Consider the following 23,706-nt stretch of genomic DNA (forward strand, 5'->3'; position numbering starts at 1 on the left):
GTGAGGAGCTACTGTTAGCCTGTGAGGAGCTACTGTTAGCCTGTGATTAGCTACTGTTAGCCTGTGAGGAGCTGCTGTTAGCCTGTGAGGTGCTGCTTCTAGCATGTGAGGAGCTACTGTTAGCCTGTGAGGAGCTACTGTTAGCCTGTGATTAGCTACTGTTAGCCTGTGAGGAGCTGCTGTTAGCCTGTGAGGAGCTGCTGTTAGCCTGTGAGGAGCTACTGTTAGCCTGTGAGGAGCTACTTTTAGCCTGTGAGGAGCTACTGTTAGCCTGTGAGGAGCTACTGTTAGCCTTTGAGGAGCTACTGTTAGCCGCGGGCAGATCATGAGGCACTGAGCCTCTCCTCCATAGGAACAGAGACAGAGACGCTGCAGTGGTTGGGCTCTTTGTTTAGCTCTTGTATGTGTCTCTTTACATTTGTTACATCTGTCTGTGACTTTGTAGTTGCTTTGTGTCACTCTGTACCCGAATGAGTGTATTTTTGTATTTATTTGCCCCTTTTGGAGTGTTTGTGTCTCTTTGTAGTTGATGTGTGCCTCTTTGCTCTGGTTTGTTGTCTCTATAGGTTTTTTGTGTGTTTTTGTGTCTGTGTGGTTTTGGCCCTTCTAATAGTCGCTGTGAGTCTCTTTGTGGTCTCTTTACAACTGGTTGCATCTCTTTGTTATCGTTTTATGATTTTTCCTCATGTTGAGTCACTTCCTGGCTGGTAGGCATCTCTTTGATTGACATGTTGCAGGTGAAGGCCCGGGTGAGGTCGGCCCGTTCAGTCATCCATCCCTTCACCCCGCAGGATGCGGGCTCAGTGTCGGCGTGTGCTGTTGGTTCACAACCAAATATTTACTGTTTTTTTCTCAATTTAAAACAAAAACAATAAATACAAATCTAGGAGCTCATAAAGTATGTCTTCACGTTATGCCTCTCTCCCTCAGGAGGAGCCTACTTCCTGGTTTGGTGAGTAGATAATTACAAAGTAGACAAAGACTCTCCAGGGTTGTTAGTGTTTGGCTCAATGCTACACACCAATAAAGCCTTCATCCCTCCTGGTCTGAACAGTTTACCTCCTCACACTATCTCACATGCTCCGCATCAGACCCGAGGAGATGACTCCACCTGACAAATATAACACGCCAACCTGTCAGCTACAATGTTATGCTGCGTTCACACCAAACACAGCGCGAATTTTCACGCCACGTTCGCCGCCTCAGTTTACTCGCTCCACAATAAAGGGTGTTCACACCAAATGCGTTAAAGGGGCTGTGACGTATTGCCGTGGTTTATCGCTGGGAAAAGAGCGATCTTTGCATGTAATCTGGTCGCGCCTCAAGTTTGCGGCGCGTTTGGCGTGAACAGTCCTAAGAGATGCTGAGGTTGGAAGACTACTCTCACAGCAGACCTGCTTCAGATTTAGTATTGGTGTTAGTTAGTGGTAATGTTAATAAACTAAACGTGTCTCCTATGATGGTACACATGCACTGAAAGTCAATAAACAATATCAATCCTCAGAGGGACTCCTGACCCATTTTCAAGATGCAGGAATGTTCTTTGTGATTTAAAATGAAGCCCCAACTATAAATAATCAACCCTTACCCTGGAGAATGAAACAGAAAGGCTCATATAAATAAGTTGAGATAGAACAGGGCTCGTCGCACAGCACTCTGAAGATGAACAAACAGCAGACTGAGGTCAATGTGCTGAGGCTCAGGCAGAGACATCGGGATGTCTGGCAGATCAATCAATATCAATATCAATATCTAAACTGACAGCTGATCTGCCGACAGGACATTTCAGCTCCGCTGATTATGTTTACTCAATTGTAATATGTTTCTTTAAATACCTTCACTTGCTCAGTGGCCGTAAGCTTTAATCTATGTCACAGTGTCAGTTTTGGTCTGTCAGAGACGGAGTGACAATTTACACTCAATTTACATTCATACAGCGACTGTTTCAAATCACTTCCAATGTATGTTTACTTAGTTTAGAGTCAGCTCGGTACTGGTTTATTCTATATTCTTTTGTAACACTTGGGCAGCGCACAGTGAGCATGAATGTGAACGCTGTCACTTCAAGAGCAAACAGCATGTGCCTCACCATGCGTCAAACCCACCAGACTGTACATGTAAAGGTGCTTCTACCTGTTCTGAAGGGCCACCCTGTCCACTTTTATTAAAATGTATATCGCACATTTCATTGCTTTGTATGTCAATGATCTGTGTCTTCTTATATTTTAAATAAATACATTTCCCCATATTGTAATGAACACAGTTTACTTAAAGAGTTAAAATAAATAACATGTAAGTACGGAATCAAAGATCTTAATATGTGATCTTAACTTCAGAGCCGATGACAACACTGGGAAAGAGGAGGCAGCATGCTCTGTCCTCATTAGATTTCTAATAATTCATTCCTGACTAATTCATTCCTAACCCCTCTCAGGAAATATCAAAGCATCTAAGGACAATATCACATGAGGATGAGGGTTATTATAGAAGGGTTGTGCTGCTTGACAGTTCCTTCTCTCATAAGTGTGCTTCAGTTTGTATTTTAGGAAATAATGTGCTGGAAAAAGAGATGCTGAGAAGACTGAGCTGCTTTTAGGGAGAATGAGCGCTGCATCCACCGTTTGTTTGGGAATCAAAATGATTCCCTTTGTGTCTTCTACCCAACAACCACAGAGATCTACAAGTTACACCCAGATAACGTGCAGAGACACAGGAGGGATGCTGCAGGTGTCCTGTCAGAGCAGCAGAGACCTGCACGTCCTCCTCCATCCATCTCTCCACTCGGTCCCTTCATCTCTCTCAGAAGACACATCACACATATGAAGTGTGTTGTTGCTGCTGAATGGATGAAGACTAAGACAACCTGGGCTCTCGTGTATTAAAGCACACATATCAGAATGTGTGTTTAGGAGCAGTCCTTAAAAACCAGAATACTTGTGTCTCCGCCTCTCCTCTGCATGAAGGAAACCTTTATTTGTGACAGATTGTTACCAGAAGTGTCCGTCCTGGGACTTTTAGTGTGTTTGTCTTACAACTTAAACTTTTGTTCACATGTTGTTTTCAGGTCATGAAAGTTCATTGTAACATTTAGTTTAGTCTCATTCAGTTGTATTAAGCTCCACCTCACATGTCATGGGGAAGAAAACAAGACAGACAGCAAATCAGCGCTTCATACTAGTCTGCAAACCACAGGCTCACAGGTGAGCACGTCCACTCCTCCTGAACCTCCTTTTATTAAACTCTACATCCTCACTGATGCACGTGTTGTTGTGTTTTACAACGTTCCCACACTTTCTTTGCTGCCATCAGTTCGTACACATGAATGTGGTTGGACTGCTGACCTGAGACTTACAAAGCCTGAACCACGGACACGGGAACAGGACCGCTTCAATCAGAGAGGGAACATGTGACGTCAGAATGTTTACATCAGTTCATTTCATCACTCCTCGATACCGACAAACCACCAGAGATCATTATTAATGCTCATTATTATTGCTCAGATCCTCTGGCGGGTCTTTTGATGCCAAACAGAGGCAGTGTTGACAACAGCTCCTCTTATCCAAGATGGTACACTGATCTCATGTTCTATGCTCTGATTTGAGAACAGCGACCTTTAGACCAGCTCAGTTTGCTAGACCTTTCATAGTGAAACTGGACCTGCCCCCCCACCATGGATCATGGCTGTCTGGAACTGGTCCTGCCCCCCCACCATGGATCATGGCTGTCTGGAGCTGGTCCTGCCCCCCACCATGGATCATGGCTGTCTGGAGCTGGTCCTGCCCCCCACCATGGATCATGGCTGTCTGGAGCTGGTCCTACCCCCCACCATGGATCATGTCGGTCTGGAGCTGGTCCTACCCCCCACCATGGATCATGGCTGTGTGGAGCTGGTCCTGCCCCCCCACCATGGATCATGGCTGTGTGGAGCTGGTCCTGCCCCCCCACCATGGATCATGGCTGTCTGGAGCTGGTCCTACCCCCCACCATGGATCATGACTGTCTGGAGCTGGTCCTGCATGCTACGATGGACTGTGGCTATCTGGATCGTGGTCCATGTCTACCACTCACTATATGAATGTTTTTGTCATCTTCATGTAATGAGCTGTAACTCTGTTGCGTTGCTCATTCTGGTCACATGACATCTGTTGCTTCTGTCCATCCTGGAGAGGATCCTCCTCTGCTGCTATAAGAAGGTTTCTTCCCCTTTCTTTTCCCTGTGAAAGGGTTTTACTATCTTTATTTGGGGAGTTGTTCCTGATCCGATGTGAGGTCCTGGGACAGGATGTCATGTGTACAGACTGTAACGCCCTCAGAGGAGAATCTTGTATTTGTGATTTTGGGCTATACAAAATAAACTGAATTGAATTAAATTGAATAGTGTAGTTCGGTGTGATATTGTGTGCGCAGGTCCAGAGCAGCAGAACCGTACTTATCTGACCTGTTCCAGATCCTCTGAGTAACAGCGCCCTCCAGTGGTGAATCCCTGAACAACAGAACAACAGGCGCTGCCTCCCGTTGTAACCCGTCTCACACAACAAACACCACTGTGATGTCTCTGGGATGTCTGAATGAAATGAAATCTGTATTCTCAAGGTCTTCTGCCAGATGATGTTATCCGTGATAATAAATGACACACAATGGACAACACAATTAGTCACCCTCGCCCTCGCAGCTGGTCGTATATAATCCCGACAGAAGCTTGGAATCACTTTGCAAAACGACACCAGTTGAGTGATGACGGCCGCCAATGCTCATTGCTCGCTAATCTCTCCCGCTGATGGCGCAATTACCCCGAGAGGTTCCCTCCTCTGAGATGAAACACAGGTTTGTCTCTGGATAGCAGAGCAAGTGGAAAAGGAGACGGGGGAAAATGTCACAAGCCAAATGGTTCTGAATCTTTCATTAAAGCCTCCATGCCTGGGGAAACCCCACATCTGTACCCGCACCCCTTCCCATGATGCAACACACTGCAATTACTCACATACATGTGTGTGTGTGTGTGTGTGTGTGTGTATGTATATATATATATATATATATATATATATATATATATATATATATATATATATATATATATATATATATATATATATATGAGAACATGCTCACTATGGTACAGGCCCAGCAGGAGAAAGGTTCTCCATCAGGCTGCTGCTGGCGCGCACGTCTTATCTGCTGCCTGTTGTCTATCTTGTGTTGCATGAGCCCAGCGCTAAGTTACTTGTTGCCAGTGAATTACATCCTCATCCTAGAAATGAACTGAATGAAGAAGTAACCCGTCTTTGCTTGTGAGCGGGTCCTGAGCTCCACGCCTCACTCGGCCAGAGAGCCCTGTGGTGTCCCACTGATGTGGATTGATAAGGTCCATGAGACTGGTGACGTCCAGCGTGAGCGGCCTGGAGATGAAGGAGCCTGATTGGCTGGGCCGTGGAAGCGGATGATGAAGCTTTAACTCCTGCTCTCTGCGTGTCATGTGATGCTCACTGGGTGCACTCGCCTGTGACTTTCCCTGCTGTCTACAAGTCCTTTCTTTCAAACACTGAGCAGTTCATGTCTCGGCGCTATACATTAATAATGAGCTGTGTTCAAAAGTAGAAAGCAACAAAGGAAAGATGTTTTCCCTCTTGTTTTCATTTCCATGATATTCTGGAGTCATACTTACACTTCAAACCAGCAGCGTGACAAGAGGAACAGCTCACTACGTGTCGTCCTCAATACACCAGCTTTAGGTTGAAGTTCTCAATCTGAGCTTTTGCAAACCAACCAGAACCCTCCTGAAGACATCCAGTGTTTCCCCCACCATTATATTAGGGGGGCGGGGTGCCCTCCTGAAATAACCCCCCGCCCCCTTGTCATTTTCTCTATAGCGCCAGATCACAACACGTCATTTACGGTTCTCTTTCCTACAGAACACATCTCCACCTTGTTCTGTTATTAAACAAACTAAAGGCTGTATTTTATTGACGGGATCTACACGACAGCGTGTCATTTCTGTCTCTACGTGGTCGCGTGAACACTTCTCCTCTGCTCTCTGTATCGCGCACGGCGTTGTTCAGCCCTGATGCGCAGAGACACACACAGGTGAGCGCAGAGACACACACAGGTGAGCGCAGAGACACACACAGGTGAGCGCAGAGACACACACAGGTGAGCGCAGAGACACACACAGGTGAGCGCAGAGACACACAGGTGAGCGCAGAGACACACACAGGTGAGCGCAGAGACACACACAGGTGAGCGCAGAGACACACACAGGTGAGCGCAGAGACACACACAGGTGAGCGCAGAGACACACACAGGTGAGCGCAGAGACACACACAGGTGAGCGCAGAGACACACACAGGTGAGCGCAGAGACACACAGGTGAGCGCAGAGACACACACAGGTGAGCGCAGAGACACACACAGGTGAGCGCAGAGACACACACAGGTGAGCGCAGAGACACACACAGGTGAGCGCTGAACACACACAGGTGAGCGCTGAGCACCCAGCAGCGGCAGAGAGCGGAGACAAATATGTAGCGTGAAAAGCAGACAACTATATCTGCGTTTTAAACGCTCCCAGGTAGAAGATAGCAAGAGTAGCTCTCCTGGAAGGATCACCAGAGCAGCTCTCTGAACCCAGAGCATCTCTCTGAACCCAGAGCAGCTCTCTGAACCAGAGCAGCTCTCTGAACCAGAGCAGCTCTCTGAACCCAGAGCAGCTCTCTGAACCCAGAGCAGCTCTCTGAACCAGAGCATCTCTCTGAACCAGAGCAGCTCTCTGAACCCAGAGCAGCTCTCTGAACCCAGAGCATCTCTCTGAACCCAGAGCAGCTCTCTGAACCAGAGCAGCTCTCTGAACCCAGAGCAGCTCTCTGAACCCAGAGCAGCTCTCTGAACCCAGAGCATCTCTCTGAACCAGAGCATCTCTCTGAACCAGAGCAGCTCTCTGAACCAGAGCAGCTCTCTGAACCAGAGCAGCTCTCTGAACCAGAGCAGCTCTCCTGCTCCAAATGAAACGTTCCAAAGTGCTGGTGTCTTGTTCCAACAATGAGCTGCTGGCTTCACACGTTACAAAGTACACGGACTAAGTAACTAATAAGTACATGGATATGTACCTTTACTTTCAGGTAAATGTTTAACAAATTACGCTGCGCATGCGCGACTCGGCAATTTTTGCCGTTTTTCCAAAAGCCAGTCTCCGCAAAGTCTCTGTGAAATCGTCTTTTCTGCTGTTCCGTCTCTCAAAACCGGAAAGAGATCTCCTCTCAACATGGAGCATGAACTGAGAGCAGCCGTATCAAGTCTGCAACCGCGTTTTAAAAATATGTGTAGAGGCTAGCAGCTCACTGCAGCACTAACACTGATACAACCTGATGCTCACATATCTGCAGTCTCATTCTGTTTTGTTCTGCAATTTGCTTTTAGTTTTCCAAAATGACCTATTTAGTAGTAACTACATATCATTTATTTTTTGCACAGATCGAACTTTATTTTTATTGTTTTAAGTGATTGCAATTTTGTTTTCTTGTTTGTAGTGTGACGGGGCAATTTGGTTAAGTTGTTATTGATCTTTATTCTGTTTATTATTTTAAAAAGCACAGATGCAGTCACAAAATGATGTTATTTACAGAAAAAGTAATGCTTTTTGGTGTTTGTGTCAATGTCGGTGTCGTCGAGGTTCACCCCCCGTTTCTCTCCGCTGTTGTCACCGCCACATTCTAGAGTAGCGTCTGGCTCCATGTGAAAAGTTCTCAAGATAACTTCTCTTATAATTTGATGCTACACAAACAGATGGAATGTAATTTAATATCTGAGATGGAGGCTGTAGATGCAAGATGCTAATAACTGGAAGGACTCAGCTAAAGCTGAGTCTCAAGTGAGACCTGGACCTCTTTACAGGAAGCTCCTCCAGGTCACTGAAGTGTTAAGCGGTCTCATGAAAACACTCAACCATACAGCGACGTCGCTGCGGCTCAAAGTGTGATTCAGACCTCGCTCCACTAGGTGGCGACAGAGTACTGCTCTTGTTTAAAGCACTGTGTTGGGCCAACACCTCTCAGGATGCAGAGTCCCTGTTGAACCAGGACTTTTGGAAGCGGATTCAGACGTAGTGCAGACGTTTCTGAGGACAGCTGTGACTTAAAAACGCTTAAAAAAAGCTGATGTTTGGACTCGATGATCGTCTACAGGAAGCTCACTGCAGATGTTCATGGTGAGCAGGAAGGTTCAGGTGAGGGGTTGGCAGACACCATCCTGACAGGATGGTTCAGTAACAGACGTCTTATGAAAGTAATGATATATCAGACGTCATACATTGAAATACATTGTATGTATAGGTTTGGATGCATTGACCCTGCTCATCTTGGTAGCACAAGAAGCATCAATATTACTGGTTTGACATTTAGTCTTTATTAATATTATGAAGAAATAACGTAATTATTTGCATAATCTTTTTGTTTTGTTTTCTGTAAATAGCTCCGTGATGTTTGTTATTCATGTATATACATATATACTGTGTTAAGACGTATGCAGCAGTTCATAAACTACAGTGTCTGTGGTGCTCGTAGTCTGTCTGGTCTGAGCAGCCAGTTTAAGGGTCAGGATGAAGGATGAGGGCATCCGTCTTCATCATCCGTCTTCATGAGTCAGATCTTACCTCGCCTGCCAGTGAGGTGCACAGCTCCCTCCGCTCTCTTCTGCTCAGTGCTTTGGGAGGCATGTCGACTTCCTCTTCTCATGCACTGCAGACGAAGAACACAGACGAGTTAGTAGAGTGACACATGGTCGGAAACGCATTAAACCAGCGGCTGCTCGTCAGAAACCGGCACGAAGGAATGCGACGCACGGCTTCAACCCAAACATCATTTATTAAACTAAACAAACAATGAAAGCAGATCAGCCCAGTGAGGGATGGAAAGCACCGCATGTATGTGAGGGAGTGCAGGGAGAGGAACATGGACCATGTGGACAGCTTCTACACCCTGGAGGACCAGCTGGAGGACCAGGTGGAGGACTAGCTGGAGGACCAGGTGGAGAACTAGGTGGAGGACCAGGTGGAGGACCATGTGGAGGACTAGGTGGAGGACCAGCTGGAGGACTAGGTGGAGGACCAGGTGGAGGACCAGGTGAGCTCCATCAAGCGGTCGTCAGTCACGTCTTACCAAAGGTGTGGTAGGGATCGTGGCAGGTCCTTCCTGCTGCTGCCAGACGGCTCCCAATAGACACATTACTCTTTCAGTCATGTTCAATATCAATAGCAACGTATGTGTGTGCAATATAAACATTGTATATTTCCTCCCTCATCTGGACAATAATGTGTATCCAACCACGCAATCTGAGGATATTGCATTTCTTACAGTTTGAGTATGTGTTGTGCTGGTTTTGATGCTGATGTGTTCTGTTGCCAGATCCACTTAGTTGCTGTTATCCTGCTAACATCCTCGCTGCGGGACTCTCTTCTTTTATCGTCCATGAGATAAAACAACTTTAAAGTTGAAAGTTTATTTGACAAACCACATTCTGAAGGAGGAAGTCAGCTAGAAAAAGTAAACGCATTAAAAATGTAACTAAGTTACAATCACACAGTAACACTTTGAGTACAAACACACACAGAGAAGAAGAGCATCCCAAAACTGTGACAACGCTCCATTGTGAAGAACTAATGTGTGACGGCAGGTGACAGCAGGGGGAGAACACACCTGGCCCGGTGCTCTGCAGGGTTTCTAACTGTTGCTGAATAAACGAGTGTTGCTTTGAACGTCTCCCTTTCCTCTTGTCCCGGCCCGAGTGGAGTCGTGACACATCGTGACACACTCCATGTGACTGTCCTCATGATGTGTTTCAATAGTCTTCAACACACAATCTTGTAGTTTTGGTGAGAAACTTGAATAAATCCAGTTTATTACCCAGGAGATGTTTTCACAGCAACTTACATAGATATTAGAGATGAATCATGAGCTGCTCAAACTGTGAGAAGGAAGAAATGGTAATAAATAAGCTGGCATCAGCCGTCCTCTCTCTCTCTCTCTCTCACACGCTCGCCCAGCGTGAACTCTGTGACATTCATCCAGCTGAGCGGCCGTCTGCCAGCCTTCGTTAGCGCAGCAGCAACGCCAGCAATCCACCGTGTGGATCAGTCGTCCCACGTCGCCTGCTCTGAACATCTATTCTGACTGCTTACGGCCTTTTATCAGACACACTGTGAGGTCACTTCCAGGGTGGAGTCCAACAGCTGCAACTGCACATAACAATGTTTGCAACTTTCTGAAACGGGCAATCCAACAAACACACCTGTTGCCCACATCACCCTGAAAATAAAACCTTCATAAATATACAAAGATATTCAAATGCTCAAAGAACATAAATATGAAAGAATATCAAAGCTAGAAGCAACAATAGAGCTCAGAGTGTGAAAGTAGGCACGGTCGGAAATAGTATGTTTGTACCTCATAGTACTACAAAGTAATACCTCAAAGTAATACTTTAATGCTACTCGTGACTCCATCTGTGCTTTTATGAATAATAGAATAAAGAACATTGCAATCACTTTCAAGTAAACCAGATTGCTCCGTCAAACAAACAAAAAAGTGATATCACTTCGTAAGAAAATGAAAATAAAGGTATATCCGTGCAAAAATTAACTAATATTGAGTTACTACTAGATATCTTACCGTGGAAAACAATAAGCTTTTTTTTTGTAGCAAAACAGATGTGTGAGCATCAGGTTGCATCAGTATCAGTGGCTGCAGTGAGCTGCTTTCCTCTACACACCTTTTTAAAACTGTGTTGTCGATTTGATACGGTCTCTAATGCTCCATGTTGAGCTGAGATCTGTTTCACTCAGGGGCCCATTTTAGATCCTAACTCATTTGCCAGCATTAGTCACAGCAGCCGTCAGACCACCGAACACAAAAGTGAAAGTTAGCACAAGCTTCACAACCGGACCGGAGCTTTCCTTGGAATGCCAAATGTCCTCTCTGATGAGCTGATTTAATGATGTTGCACATGTAATAAAGATGTACTGAGACTACAACGACACACTGAAGTGGTTGGAGAGAGGGAGGCAGGAGGAGGCCTTGTCAGGGGATCCATGCACAACAAGTAGAAGCACTTTGACTTGAGGTGTGGTCTGAAGTTACATGAGCCCACGATGCTGAACCCCAGACCCTGAACACCCCACCAGCTGCACCATGTCAGAGATACACTGACTCTGAGCTCTGCTCTGGTTCCACTGTTCTCAGGTCTTTGATATTGTATTTTCGCTCTAGACTCGGAGAACAGCCCGTAGAAATGATCACATCTATCTGCTGGCGATGAATGGAGAGCACATTAGGAACAACAGGCAGGGTGGAGCCAAGGCTAGGACAACCAGAACGTTAATGCTAATGTCATAATATGTAATGTCCAGTGATTCTGCGTGAAGAACACTCAGAAGAAGAGGGTGGTTTTCTAGTTTCCTCAGCCTGATCAGTCCAACAAACCCTCATGTCCTTTGTCTCCTGATCTCCAGGCACTGAACAGCCATCTCCGCCTTGAGACAAGGACGTGGATAAAACTCCCCCAACGATCTAATGTGCAGAGGCTGGATCATGTTTAATGATGAGGCTCGCTCGTTCAATTCAATTCAGTTTATTTTGCATAGCCCAAAATCACAAATACAAGATTGGCCTCAGAGAGCTTTACAACCTGTACACATGCCATCCCTGTCCCAGGACCTCACATCGGATCAGTCAGGATAACTTCACCTTTACGCTCATACGCCTGTAGCTTAGGTCTCTTTCATCCTGACGTCACTCCTCTCACATGCGCTCTCATAACTTCCTTGCCGTCATCATTCCGGGCTGTCAGATCGGGTGTCAGCTGGAGACATCCAGCCAATGGCACAGCCACACACCGACTGTCTCTTTTTAAATAGGTTTGTCTGTTTACCTCCAGTACGTTTGTGCTGCCGTAAACATCGCTCCTCCACCTCACTATCTCCACGAGTCCTTGCAGCTTCATCAGCTTCATCATTAGATCAGTTTCAGCAGAATCATCAGCCACCACCACCACCAGTGTCTGGACTGCAACAATTATCTTCACTGACCAACACACACTGCGACACTGAGAGGCCCAAACTGCAGAAAGACTGTGCAACATCTGCTCTCTCAGTCAGCTGCTCGATCCCACTGATACGAACCAAGAAGAATGAAAGCAGGCCTCCAATTCAAAGACGTCCGTCTATGGAACCAGACACCTGTCAATCACAATGCCCTCTGACGCTGAACGGGGAGAGGCAGCAATGTGCGGCAAGGCTTGCAGTCTACCAGATATTTAGGAGAAGAAGAAGAAGAAGAAGAAGAAGAAGAAGAAGAAGAAGAAGAAGAAGAAGAAGAAGAAGAAGGTGTTGATGTGTTGAGTTTTCCACAGATCCTTGTATGAAATATAAATGAATCCATGGATTTGGAGATTGATAAATCTATTTTCTTAATCTGTCTCTATTATGATGGCTTTGTAATTTAATTTGAACAACATTTCAAAGACTGCTGGTCATTCTGCTTATTGTGAAGGATCTCTTGTTGTGGTGCTGAAATACCAACGCAGACAATGAGCAAGGACACCAAAGCAATCATTGAAAGACTTTGAACATTTTAAATGTGAGTATGTGAGTGAGGATGCACTTACGCCTGAGTCACACCAGATATGAGTTCATATTTGTGTCATATTGTTACACTGCGTTGGCTTTTAAGTGACTGTGTCTTAAGGCTGTGCTCTTGTGGGACTATTGTTTATCATGTCACAGTATAAGATAATGTCCTTTAATGTAACGCAGCTCCCTCACATGTTGTGTCTGCATCCATTAGCTTTGTTTCTAGGAGTTCTTTGGAAATGTAGTATTACGTATTGATAAAGTTGGGGACTTGAGGAAGATACATTTAAAAAAAAGAGAGGCAGGTTTAAAGCAGCAGTGGGTGAAGGTCTCGATGGTCAAATTAACCAAAAACAGGATCCTCCACTTGCCATCTCGTCTCAAAGACGTCCAGAGACCAGAAGACATGACACTGCTCAGCCGCACGGCAGCCCACTGGCACCGGAGACCCTGATGTGTCGAATGAAGGGGTTATTTCACTCTCTCCTGTGAATGGCATCAAGTTAACACACGGACAACTTCCGGGAGGAGCTCGGCTTGATACTGCTGGGTAGCCACATATGTGCGTACGTGAACGCCACATGTGACGTCAGTTTACTGTAGTTGTAGAAAGTGAGATCATTATAATCAATAAGTGTGTTTGTGTCGTGTCTGCCGGTTATTTTAATGATAATCGACAACTAAAACTCCTCTGACACCGCTCGAGAGCGAGAGACACACTGCTGCACTTCCTGCCCGCGCGAGCCGGGTCCGCGGGGGAGGCGAGCGGCGCCCCGGCTGAAGGACGCCGGGCCGGGGTTCCTACCTTGGACAGCGGCAGGAGTGAGCGCGGGCTCTGTGGAGGCTCAGCCGGGCAGACGGCAGCCACAGCAGCACAGAGACGCCGCTGAACGTCCGGGCAGCAACACCGTCATCCGGGTACAGCGCGCTGCTTAGCTCTGCACACTTTTTTCCGCATCTTCGCTGTTTTAATTGCAGGCTCCTCGGTGGGGTGAGTGCGCGGGGGTTCGCATGCTAATGCGCATGCGCGGCCCAAGTCAGCCGGTGGTGGGGCTGAGGTGCACGCTGCCTTCAAGTAATGCGTAAAGTACGGTAAAAGAGAGAGATCACCCAGAACAATAATAATAATAACATATATATATATATATATATATATATATATATATATATATATATATATATATATATATATATATATATATATATATATATATATATATATATTGTATAAAGCAGATTAAAGGACATAATCAGGGGACGTTTCTCCAACCAGAGACTCTTGTTAGTATACTGAACAAGCCATGGAAGTCATTTCAGTGTTTTACTGTTGAGCAGTATCTGCTCTTTGCTTGGAGAGTGTGACTTAAAGGCAGGTTAAAGGTATGTTGGCCAGGGTTAGAGAATGGTTCTTATAATAATAATCCAATGTATTTTGTTGCGCTTTAAAAGGCCCTTCACGTGGTAATAAAGGGCTCAGTAGATGTATGAAGACAGCCTGGTACCTATACTGCATGGCATGGTGATAGATCATCATTTAACTTGAATGTGGGCTTCCATAGCAATGCTCACCCAACATATGGAACATTTTGTTATGTCTTTCTGACGCTAACAATATATCTTTTGAGGTGGAAGGAAATCCTCGCTCTTTAACTTCCCCTCATTCTAACAGACGTGTCACATCATTTGTTCAAAAATACTTCAGTATTTTGAGTTTTGAGATGGCGGAGCTTCGAGTGTACCATAAAGGCCGCATTGCCCCTATCTGTGTTGGTTCCAGCAGCAGTAACAAAAGCCCTATTCACACACACACACACACACACACACACACACACACACACACACACACACACACACTGACTGTGGTGTCCATTTACCAGGACAGCAGTCATGGAGCAGTGGGAAGAAACCTTGGCATGCAGCTAGTGTGTCAAAGCTGAGACGCTCCACCTCACGCTGTCCCACCGGCTCTGTGAGCTCCTCTCATCACAGCAACACACACACACTGACATGTTGACAGTTAAAAATGACAATTAGCATAGCATTGTATGTTATTGGAAAGCAGATGCTGCTAGTTTTACATTGACATGGCATGTCATGTGTGTGTCGGATCTGATTAGCATTATAAATTAATGTTAAGATGCCTAAATGTCCTCTGATCGGTCAGTGCCGTGGAAACATCTCTAGTGTAGAATACATTGCTAAAAGCACATCATATCTATCATACATATAATTAGTTGGAAACTGTGTTCCATTTAGTTATGAATGTGTGTGTAATTGTGTCAATCTAAACGTATTAAATGCTCTTCTTTGCACGGCCTAAGTACCGAGTCATTATTCAGAGATACTATGTCATTATTTAGAGATGCCAACTCATTATTTTGACATTTCTATATTAGGTCACGGTTTTAAACGCTAACTCTGTAATGACGTCCCAGTCGCGGACATGGCGTCCTCTCTGCGGCAGCATGGTGGCGCTGCTGAGTGAGAGCAGACATATGCTCCTGCATTAAAGTCATTGGCACGCAGAAATCACACAAATAACAGTCTCTACCGATCCGGCTCCATCGAGACAGATGCACACTTATTACAGGAGCTTATACAGAAACAATGGCAGCTGCACGCGCGCTGGCATGATGCGGTTCTACAAGCACACGTGTCATAGATGTGGGGAAAGGCTTCTCTTTTCGTGTGGCAGTCTGGTCCATCCATTGTCAGTGGCAGCAGCAGTCATGTGCTGTCAACTCTTCCTCCCCAGTGCGCCTGCGCCCTTTTCCTCCTCCATCTCCTCCCGCTCCTCCTCCTCTTCCTCCTCCTCCTCCGTGGTGGCTCCCTCTCTACCTGACAGCTCGTCGGAGGACGTGCACACAGCCGAGCCCGGGGCTCCTCGTCGCAGTGATAAAGGGCATCGGGACGGGGGAGTGTGGGCTGGATTCCGGCCAGCGGTCGTCCCCGAGCATCCCGCTCCGCGCAGCGGCATGGAGCGCTCCTGATCCCGGCAGGACGCCCGGAGAGCTCAGCCATCCTTCCCCGCGTCTCATCTCTGTTTGGATACTTCGAGGCCCGGCCATGTCTGCGAGAGAGAAGGGGACCCTGACCAAAGACAGTGTCAGCCTGCTGCCATGTTTCTATTTCGTGGAGGTGGGTTCACGCTGCATGCTTCTTATCCGGAGCCCCCTTCCCCCTCCAACCCGCACCAGACTCCAGTCGGTTGTCTGGATCGTGTGTAACTATCACCTGAGAACCGTGAGATGGGCTTCCTATGACGATCAGCTTTAGACTCATACTATTTTAATATGTAGGTCATACGTGCATATGTGCTGCGTTCAGGTGAGTTTGAGCCACACAACCATCACCTGCTCATAGCCACCTGTTCTCACGGCGCAGACACGCTCCTTACAGAGCAGAGACGCGCGTCTGTGCGCGTGTCCTCCGGGCTGGTGCGGGACCAGTCGGACCCGCACATCGCAGAGGACACGTGTGTCCTCGGAGACACGAGACTCGGGGAAGGACGAGCACACGTCACTCTCATGGTGTCACTATTTGTTTCCGCTTAACTTTTCTAGTGGTTCCAACAGAATTTGGTTATGATTATTATTATAATTATTATTATTATGCTCCTTGCGATCATTTCGATCCAAACACATGTTTTCATCATTTGCATCACAGTTGGTGCTTTTCGTGAAGGAAATGTCTGCAGCTCCACTCAGGAGAATAAACAGTGTTATGCAGCCCAAAAGCGTCACGCCAACATCCCGTAATGTGAAGCGCGAGTCTGAACACAGGATGCAGGAGGACGACCGTGTGGAGAGGATTTCATTTATTTTGGCATTTTTATACATCAGTGGGATACATACATACAATGATAATACGATAACAATACATCTCTGTGCAGATTGCACGCAGCTTCAGGTGACTGTCATCACTGCCTCTGCTCTTTATGCACGCTCTAGTTCCTGCTGGCTCACCGACCAACCAGCGGCTCCTGATTACAGAGCTGCCTCTGATGCTGTGGGATGGATGCTGTAGAGATGGATGCTGTAGAGATGGATGCTGTTGAGATGGATGCTGTTGAGATGATGCTGTAGAGATGATGCTGTTGAGATGGATGCTGTTGAGATGATGCTGTAGAGATGATGCTGTAGAGATGGATGCTGTTGAGATGATGCTGTATAGATGGATGCCGTAGAGATGGATGCTGTTGGGATGATGCTGTAGAGATGGATGCTGTTGGGATGGATGCTGTTGAGATGATGCTGTATAGATGGATGCTGTTGGGATGGATGCTGTTGAGATGGATGCTGTTGAGATGATGCTGTTGAGATGATGCTGTTGAGATGGATGCTGTTGGGATGGATGCTGTTGGGATGGATGCTGTTGGGATGGATGCTGTTGAGATGATGCTGTAGAGATGGATGCTGTTGGGATGATGTCGTAGAGATGGATGCCGTAGAGATGGATGCTGTTGAGATGGATGCTGCGTGATGGATGCTGCGTGATGGATGCTGTTGGGATGGATGCTGTTGAGATGGATGCTGTAGAGATGGATGCTGTAGAGATGGATGCTGTGTGATGGATGCTGCGTGATGGACGCTGTTGGATGGATGCTGTGTGATGGATGCTGTTGGATGGATGCTGTGTGATGGATGCTGTTGGATGGATGCTGTGTGATGGATGCTGTTGGATGGACGCTGTTGGATGGATGCTGTGTGATTGATGCTGTTGGATGGATGCTGGGTGATGGCCGTGTCATCCTCATGGATCCGTCCCTCAGCGTTGGTTCGGGGTTCCCTTGTGTTTCCCTCGATGTGTTTGCAGCCTCTCATGCATTAACGGCCTGAACAAGACCGGGTGTGGAATGATCTCCGGCCTCGCTTCACTGGAGGACGTGACTGCTATCTATTTTCATATATATATATATATATATATATATATATATATATATATATATATATATATATATATATATATATATATATATATATATATATATATACATACATATATATAATACAAAGAGCAGTAAGCATGTAAACTAGGCCAATGCTGGAAGTAGCTTCTCCTCAGTGAGCGACAGCATACCATTAGGGCTCACTCGGCTGCTTCCCTGAGTGTGTCAGTGGCTCTCCTGTCAGCCGTGATGCAATGTCCCACCGTCGCTGTGCAGAGGAGATCAGAGCGTCCAGTCCTGATGGATCCCACCCCTCCCGGGGAGACCTCTGCATTCAGGACTCAGGACTCTGCTGTAGAGTCCGAGAGAAGCCGATGTGACTCTACACCTTGTGGTGAAAAACAACACTGTGCATTGATATGAGGGTTTGGGGTTTTATTTGATGGAGGTGTTTGGTTTTCAGGGGTTTGCACATTATTAAGAGCCAAGTTGGATCTGAAAGTGTCTTCAAACACAGCATGATTTATGAGAGTGGACCACTTGGATCAGATTAGGAATGGAGAGGTCATCTCCCACTGCGCTACACCATGCACACCAACTGGTTGTTGTACATTCACATACGTAACAGCACTTAAAGCTAGGCTTGGTAATCTTGAGAAACTATTTGCTTGATTAAAAACCGGGTCAGTGTTGTCAACTCTTCTCTAGTGAAAGTAGCTTGCAGGACTCCCAAAGCCCCGCCCACAGTAGTATCGCTATGAACGTCCACAACTAGCATGATATTGTGAGTAATCTGTGGCTCAGTGGTTAGCGCGCCCGTCTTTCAATCAGAGGATCCGTGGTTCAAACTCTGTCTCCGCTGGTCCATGTCGCTGTGTCCTTGAGCAAGACACTTAACCCCTAGTAGTTCAGCGTTGCTGTGTCTACGGTGTATAGAGCAAAACATTGTGAGTCAGACTAGAAACTAGAGATTGAGACATAAACTCATGTTTACAATGTTTACTGTACATCAAGAGAGAAGTAGAGTCACTTATATAGACTTCTATACAACCAGAGGAGTCGCCCCCTGGTGGTCAGGAGAGAGAATGCAGCTTTAACACATGAAGCATAGACTTCTATACAACCAGAGGAGTCGCCCCCTGGTGGTCAGGAGAGAGAATGCAGCTTTAACACATGAAGCATAGACTTCTATACAACCAGAGGAGTTGCCCCCTGGTGGTCAGGAGAGAGAATGCAGCTTTAACACATGAAGCATAGACTTCTATACAACCAGAGGAGTCGCCCCTTGGTGGTCAGGAGAGAGAATGCAGGTTTTAAGACACTTCTGCTTCGGCTTCGCTTGGTCGAACCAGAGATTGCTGCCTGATTGTTGTTTTGTCGGTTCATATTTGTACTCACCGCTACCTCGAGTGAGCTTTAGCTCACGTTACAGATGGTGTTTAAGAAAGTTTAAGAGTTTGAGAAAGGAACAAATGATAAAATATTCATATTGAACAGCCAAATCTGATTAGAATAAATAATACTTCTCTTTGGGGTTCAGCTCTACCCATCTGAACTTATTGAGTTATAACACACGTGACATGTATCAGCTGGCTTGACTGGACGGTTTCAAGTTTAGTTTCAAGTGTATGTAATGAAAATAAACCAAATTGAGTATTACTCATGGATTATGAGCTGGTTTTCTGTACGTGTGGTTCAGGAGCGGCTGCAGATGTGAGGCCTGTGCTCCTGTAGCTGTAGTTTGTGGTGCAGCGAGGCTCCACTCTGAAGCCTCAGGCGGCTTTTCCTGCAAAGTGGAACAAATGGAAGCAGGAGGAAGGCCGAACAACCCTTCTCTCCAACGGGGAAAAACAAAAGCTGAAACCATGTGTTTGATAATTGTAGGGAGGGCCGTGGCCGTGAGCCCAGCTGAAGGACAAAGCCCACGTTAACGCCGGCTTCTGTTCGCGCTCACTCACTGAGCTGCTGCTCATCCTGTCAGCGCTCGCTTCAGGATGCACAACAACACGTCTTTTGGGAGGGTCTCTCATCCAGACGAGGGGCTCGTAGTCCTGCTGGGACGGAGCGGCACGCTGCGCCACATGTTGACCCCGGATGAGCTGCAGCTTCTTGACGACCGGCATGACGTGCAAAGGTGACTGTGAGCCGACGTGGCCGGAGGCAGACTTCCTGAGAGCAGCAATGTAAAAATGAACTGCTTAGAATGACAGACAACAGCAGACCAGCTGGAGCGTAATCACATGAATACAGGAAGACGCTGCTCTCTTCAATGGTTGATGTGCTCTCTGCAGGGCGGTGACCCTCTGTGACCAGGAGAGGATCTCCAGTGTCACTCGAGGTCATGTGAGGTCAGCGTTTACATCCGGTCGGCTTCACGGTGGTGGTTAAAGGCTCAGCAGCTGCTGCAGCGCAGCAGGCTTCACCATAAGTCAGATACATTTATTAAAATATGAAAGTGGATGAGGCCACTCATCGTCCGAATCCCCTGGGCAGACTGCACCAGTTGAGAAGGTTAAACATGTTTTCGGTTCATAAGGAAACTCATGCCAACAGAATGGTAGCCAGTGGCAGTGATGTCATGCATTCAAAAGAAGGATAAGACAACCAAACTCTCTCTGACGCTCCCTTTGTGTTCGTGCTCTCATTGTTGGTTAAGATATATATTAACAAGTAACATCATCATAAGTTTCTCAACATTCCCTTTTAAAACGTCAACCAGCAGTCAGCTTTTGTTTTACTGTCGCTGAACATTTGGTCGCCATGTTTTGTCCCCTTACACGTTGAGTAATCCAGATACTGTGCAGGAACACGTCAGTGCCATGAACATGTGACGTGTTCATGTGGAGGATGTACATGCTTTGCAGCGCAAAGATGCTGCGACAACACATCAACACATCAGCATGTATGCAGTTGGGCAACACATCACTGTGTATGCAGTTGGGCAACACATCACTGTGTATGCAGTTGAGCAACACATCACCATGTATGCAGTTGGGCAACACATCAGCATGTATGCAGTTGAGCAACACATCAGCGTGTATGCAGTTGAGCAACACATCAGCGTGTATGCAGTTGGGCAACACATCACTGTGTATGCGGTTGGGCAACACATCACTGTGTATGCAGTTGGGCAACACATCACCATGTATGCAGTTGGGCAACACATCACTGTGTATGCAGTTGAGCAACACATCACCGTGTATGCAGTTGAGCAACACATCACTGTGTATGCAGTTGAGCAACACATCAGCGTGTATGCGGTTGGGCAACACATCACTGTGTATGCGGTTGGGCAACACATCACTGTGTATGCGGTTGGGCAACACATCACTGTGTATGCAGTTGAGCAACACATCAGCGTGTATGCGGTTGGGCAACACATCACTGTGTATGCGGTTGGGCAACACATCACTGTGTATGCAGTTGGGCAACACATCACTGTGTATGCAGTTGGGCAACACATCAGCGTGTATGCAGTTGCTCTGTTCTGTCCTCACAGGAACAGACATATTTAAAACTAATGCAACAAATACACAACATTGTGTTGTGTGGTGGTTGTTTTGCGGTCCTCTTCGTGGTCACCACTGACCAATGAGTTGCCAAAAATATTTGCCATTGGCAACCTGGCGCCAGCCTGAGTGGAGCCCTGCTCTCCACGACGTCCCCGGCCGCTTGAGGAGGAGTCTGTTCACACGATGCTGTTGCAGAGCGCCAATGGTTTCACTTCCTGTGCGCTGCTGTGGCGATACCAGCAACATGTTGGGTTGTGTCCCACTCTCCAAAAGTGGGACGCAATATATTCACCGTTGTATTATTCATCGGGGTTGTATTTCTGTCAACAATTGGTATTTAAAGTGCTGTGGTTTGAGTGCAGTGAAGTGTTGCTGTGATGCGCCGCTCGCTCTCAAACCTCTTGCCCTGAGTCATGAGACCAAGCGGATCAACAGAGAACAAGAGCTTTGGGGTCTGAGGAGCCGCTCATGGCCGAGACGTTGGTCCTGTATGTGAGCTACTTGTTTCTCCACATTTCTGTACCGGTCAGTCGGGCCGTGGCAGGAGGACCAGCAGAAGCCGCCCAGTCCAGTCCGACCAGAACAACACGTGACACAAGACGAGGGCGCCGCTGTGAGCGACGGCCCGGAGACAAAGAGGACGAGCTGCAGAGAGCCGGCCGGCGGTGGGGCTCAGCAGATGGAGAGCGATGGAGCATCTCTGCTGAGCTCCACGCTCCCAGAGGAGCCGGGCCTCTTCAGAGGAAGACGCTCTGTGATGTGCCGCTCTGCCCGCGCCGCTCGCTCAGCACGTGCACTCTCGCCGTCAGGCCATCAGCCATTCAGTTGATGAGGCGGCGGTCACACGGTAGTGATGTGAAGACCGGACCGTTTTACCGAATCACATCTTTGAATCTCGTTCATTGAGATGAACGAATCTTTTTTCGAATCACTCGTTCATTTCGGAGAGGGGAGGGGGGGGGGAGAGCGGGGGGGGGGGGGGGCATAACATTCCTGCATTAAAATAATGCATCGTGACAGTTTGGATTATTTGAAAAGGGTCATTTATTATCACACGACCATTTAATTATCACAACAAATACTTTCTGTTTCCTCTCCTGAGCCACTGCAGGTCACGTGAGAAGTGAACCAAAGATCTGAACCAAGACCACTCAAGTGAAGGAATCATAATGTTCAGCTGCTGCCAGAGCTGAGCCGACTCGTTCATCAGACGAACGAGTCCTGACCGAGTCTTTGGATCAATGATCTGTTCTTCTGCTGGATGTGAGTCTCTGGCAGAAGAACAGATCATTGATCTGAAGACTCGGTCCGGACTCCTGACTCGTCTTCATGTTCACCTCTGTTTCCGTTCATCTGCCGCATCCGGGTCTTTGGATCCGTGTCCCACGTGAGCTGCATAGGCTCAGTACTAGGAAACAGAAGTGATGGGTTCATTTCCCGACCCGGTCTTTATGAGTCTTTGGATCCTTTTTCACGTGACCTGCATTCAACGAATCATTTCTGTTTCCTTGGCTGAGCCGATGCGAGTCCTGATGCGCGGCCACGAGAACGTGAACAAATCGTTTTTTGGGGAAGACTCGTTACTCTTGAGTCCTCGTAAGGATTCCTTCATTTTGAACGAATCGTTCACGAACGACATGTCAGTCTCAAACAGGAAGTGGGAACAGCAGCAGGAAGCACGAGCACCTCATGGGCAACAACTGAAGGCAGATATGTGGCATTTCTGCCTGAGGCAGAAACATGTTGACTCTGAACGCTCCACAGCTTCTTCTTTCTTTTGCTCTGCGGGTTCGTGTGCGTCAGAAGCTCCGGCAACATATTTCTGCTATTTTTGCAAGTGAGGTGCTGCCAAGTGTTTTTCTCTTGCCTCCATTTGTTTTGTCTCTCTGGACTTCTTTGCAAGTCTTTTCACACTTTGTAATCGACTACGATACTTAGAATCAAATAACTTTCACCAAATGACATGTGCAGCTCTCAAAACGGTGCTTTTATTATTCCTCACACACACACACACACACACACACACACACACACACACACACACACACACACACACACACACAGACTAAAAAGTACATTTGGTGAAGCACTAATTTACTTATTTTCATGTTATGCTCTTTATACTTATAAAATATTGTACTTTTTCCTCACTTCCATTATCTGACAGCTATAATCATTAATTACTATTGAGGATCAGATTTGACATGAGTTAATGATAAAGGATGTTTGTTTGATAAATTCAACTCCACACAGGTATTTGAAGCTCCAGCTCAACACCTTTAAAGTGTCAACGCTCCATGACGTCCAGGGTTTATATAAAGTAGTTATTGCATTTTACTCAGGGAGAAGTATTTCTGTAAAACAATCTACAGATGAAAGTAAGAAGTAGGTCAGTTAAAATGTACTCTGAATAAACTTTACTGAGTTACATTTTTAAAAGTCAGCTTTTCAAGTTGCCTGCAGCAGTTTTTAAGTTTACAATGTTCTAAATCTCTTTTATGACCACAGTAAAGACGACGTTTATCTTTTGACTGTCTCTGTGTGTCTCCGTGTGTCTCCGTGTGTCTCCGTGTGTCTCCGTGTGTCTCCCTGTGTCTCCGTGTGTCTCCGTGTGTCTCCGTGTGTCTCCGTGTGTCTCCGTGTGTCTCCGGGTGTCTCCGTGTGTCTCCGTGTGTCTCCGTGTGTCTCCGTGTG

The 23,706-nt window shown here is 46.7% G+C and overlaps 2 protein-coding genes across 3 annotated transcripts in view; one reads left to right on the forward strand and one right to left on the reverse strand.

The window, feature by feature from the left end:
• The window catches only part of plppr5b (phospholipid phosphatase related 5b), an 85,857-nt gene extending 72,308 nt beyond the window's left edge, over positions 1 to 13,549 (reverse strand). Inside the window, exons 1-2 of one of the 2 annotated variants that reach the window (XM_068581966.1) lie at positions 13,418 to 13,542; positions 8,641 to 8,725 (exon numbers count right to left, since the gene is read on the reverse strand). In XM_068581966.1, the coding sequence (XP_068438067.1) occupies positions 8,641 to 8,703 (63 nt within the window). In that variant the 5' untranslated portion in view covers positions 8,704 to 8,725; positions 13,418 to 13,542. Of the gene's footprint in view, positions 1 to 8,640; positions 8,726 to 13,417 lie in introns of both variants that reach the window. The other variant, XM_068581964.1, reaches the window with a different exon arrangement.
• Positions 13,550 to 15,461: 1,912 nt separating this feature from the next.
• LOC137789108 (phospholipid phosphatase-related protein type 4) overlaps positions 15,462 to 23,706 on the forward strand; it is a 31,020-nt gene continuing 22,775 nt past the window's right edge. Inside the window, exon 1 of the mRNA XM_068582364.1 lies at positions 15,462 to 15,750. Coding sequence (XP_068438465.1) covers positions 15,679 to 15,750 — 72 coding nt within the window. The 5' untranslated portion in view covers positions 15,462 to 15,678. The remainder of the gene's footprint in view (positions 15,751 to 23,706) is intronic.

Source organism: Clinocottus analis, unplaced genomic scaffold (assembly GCF_023055335.1).
Source record: "Clinocottus analis isolate CAN_PGR_092001 unplaced genomic scaffold, fCliAna1.0.p SCAF_18, whole genome shotgun sequence".
NCBI classification, from domain to species: Eukaryota; Metazoa; Chordata; class Actinopteri; order Perciformes; family Cottidae; genus Clinocottus; species Clinocottus analis.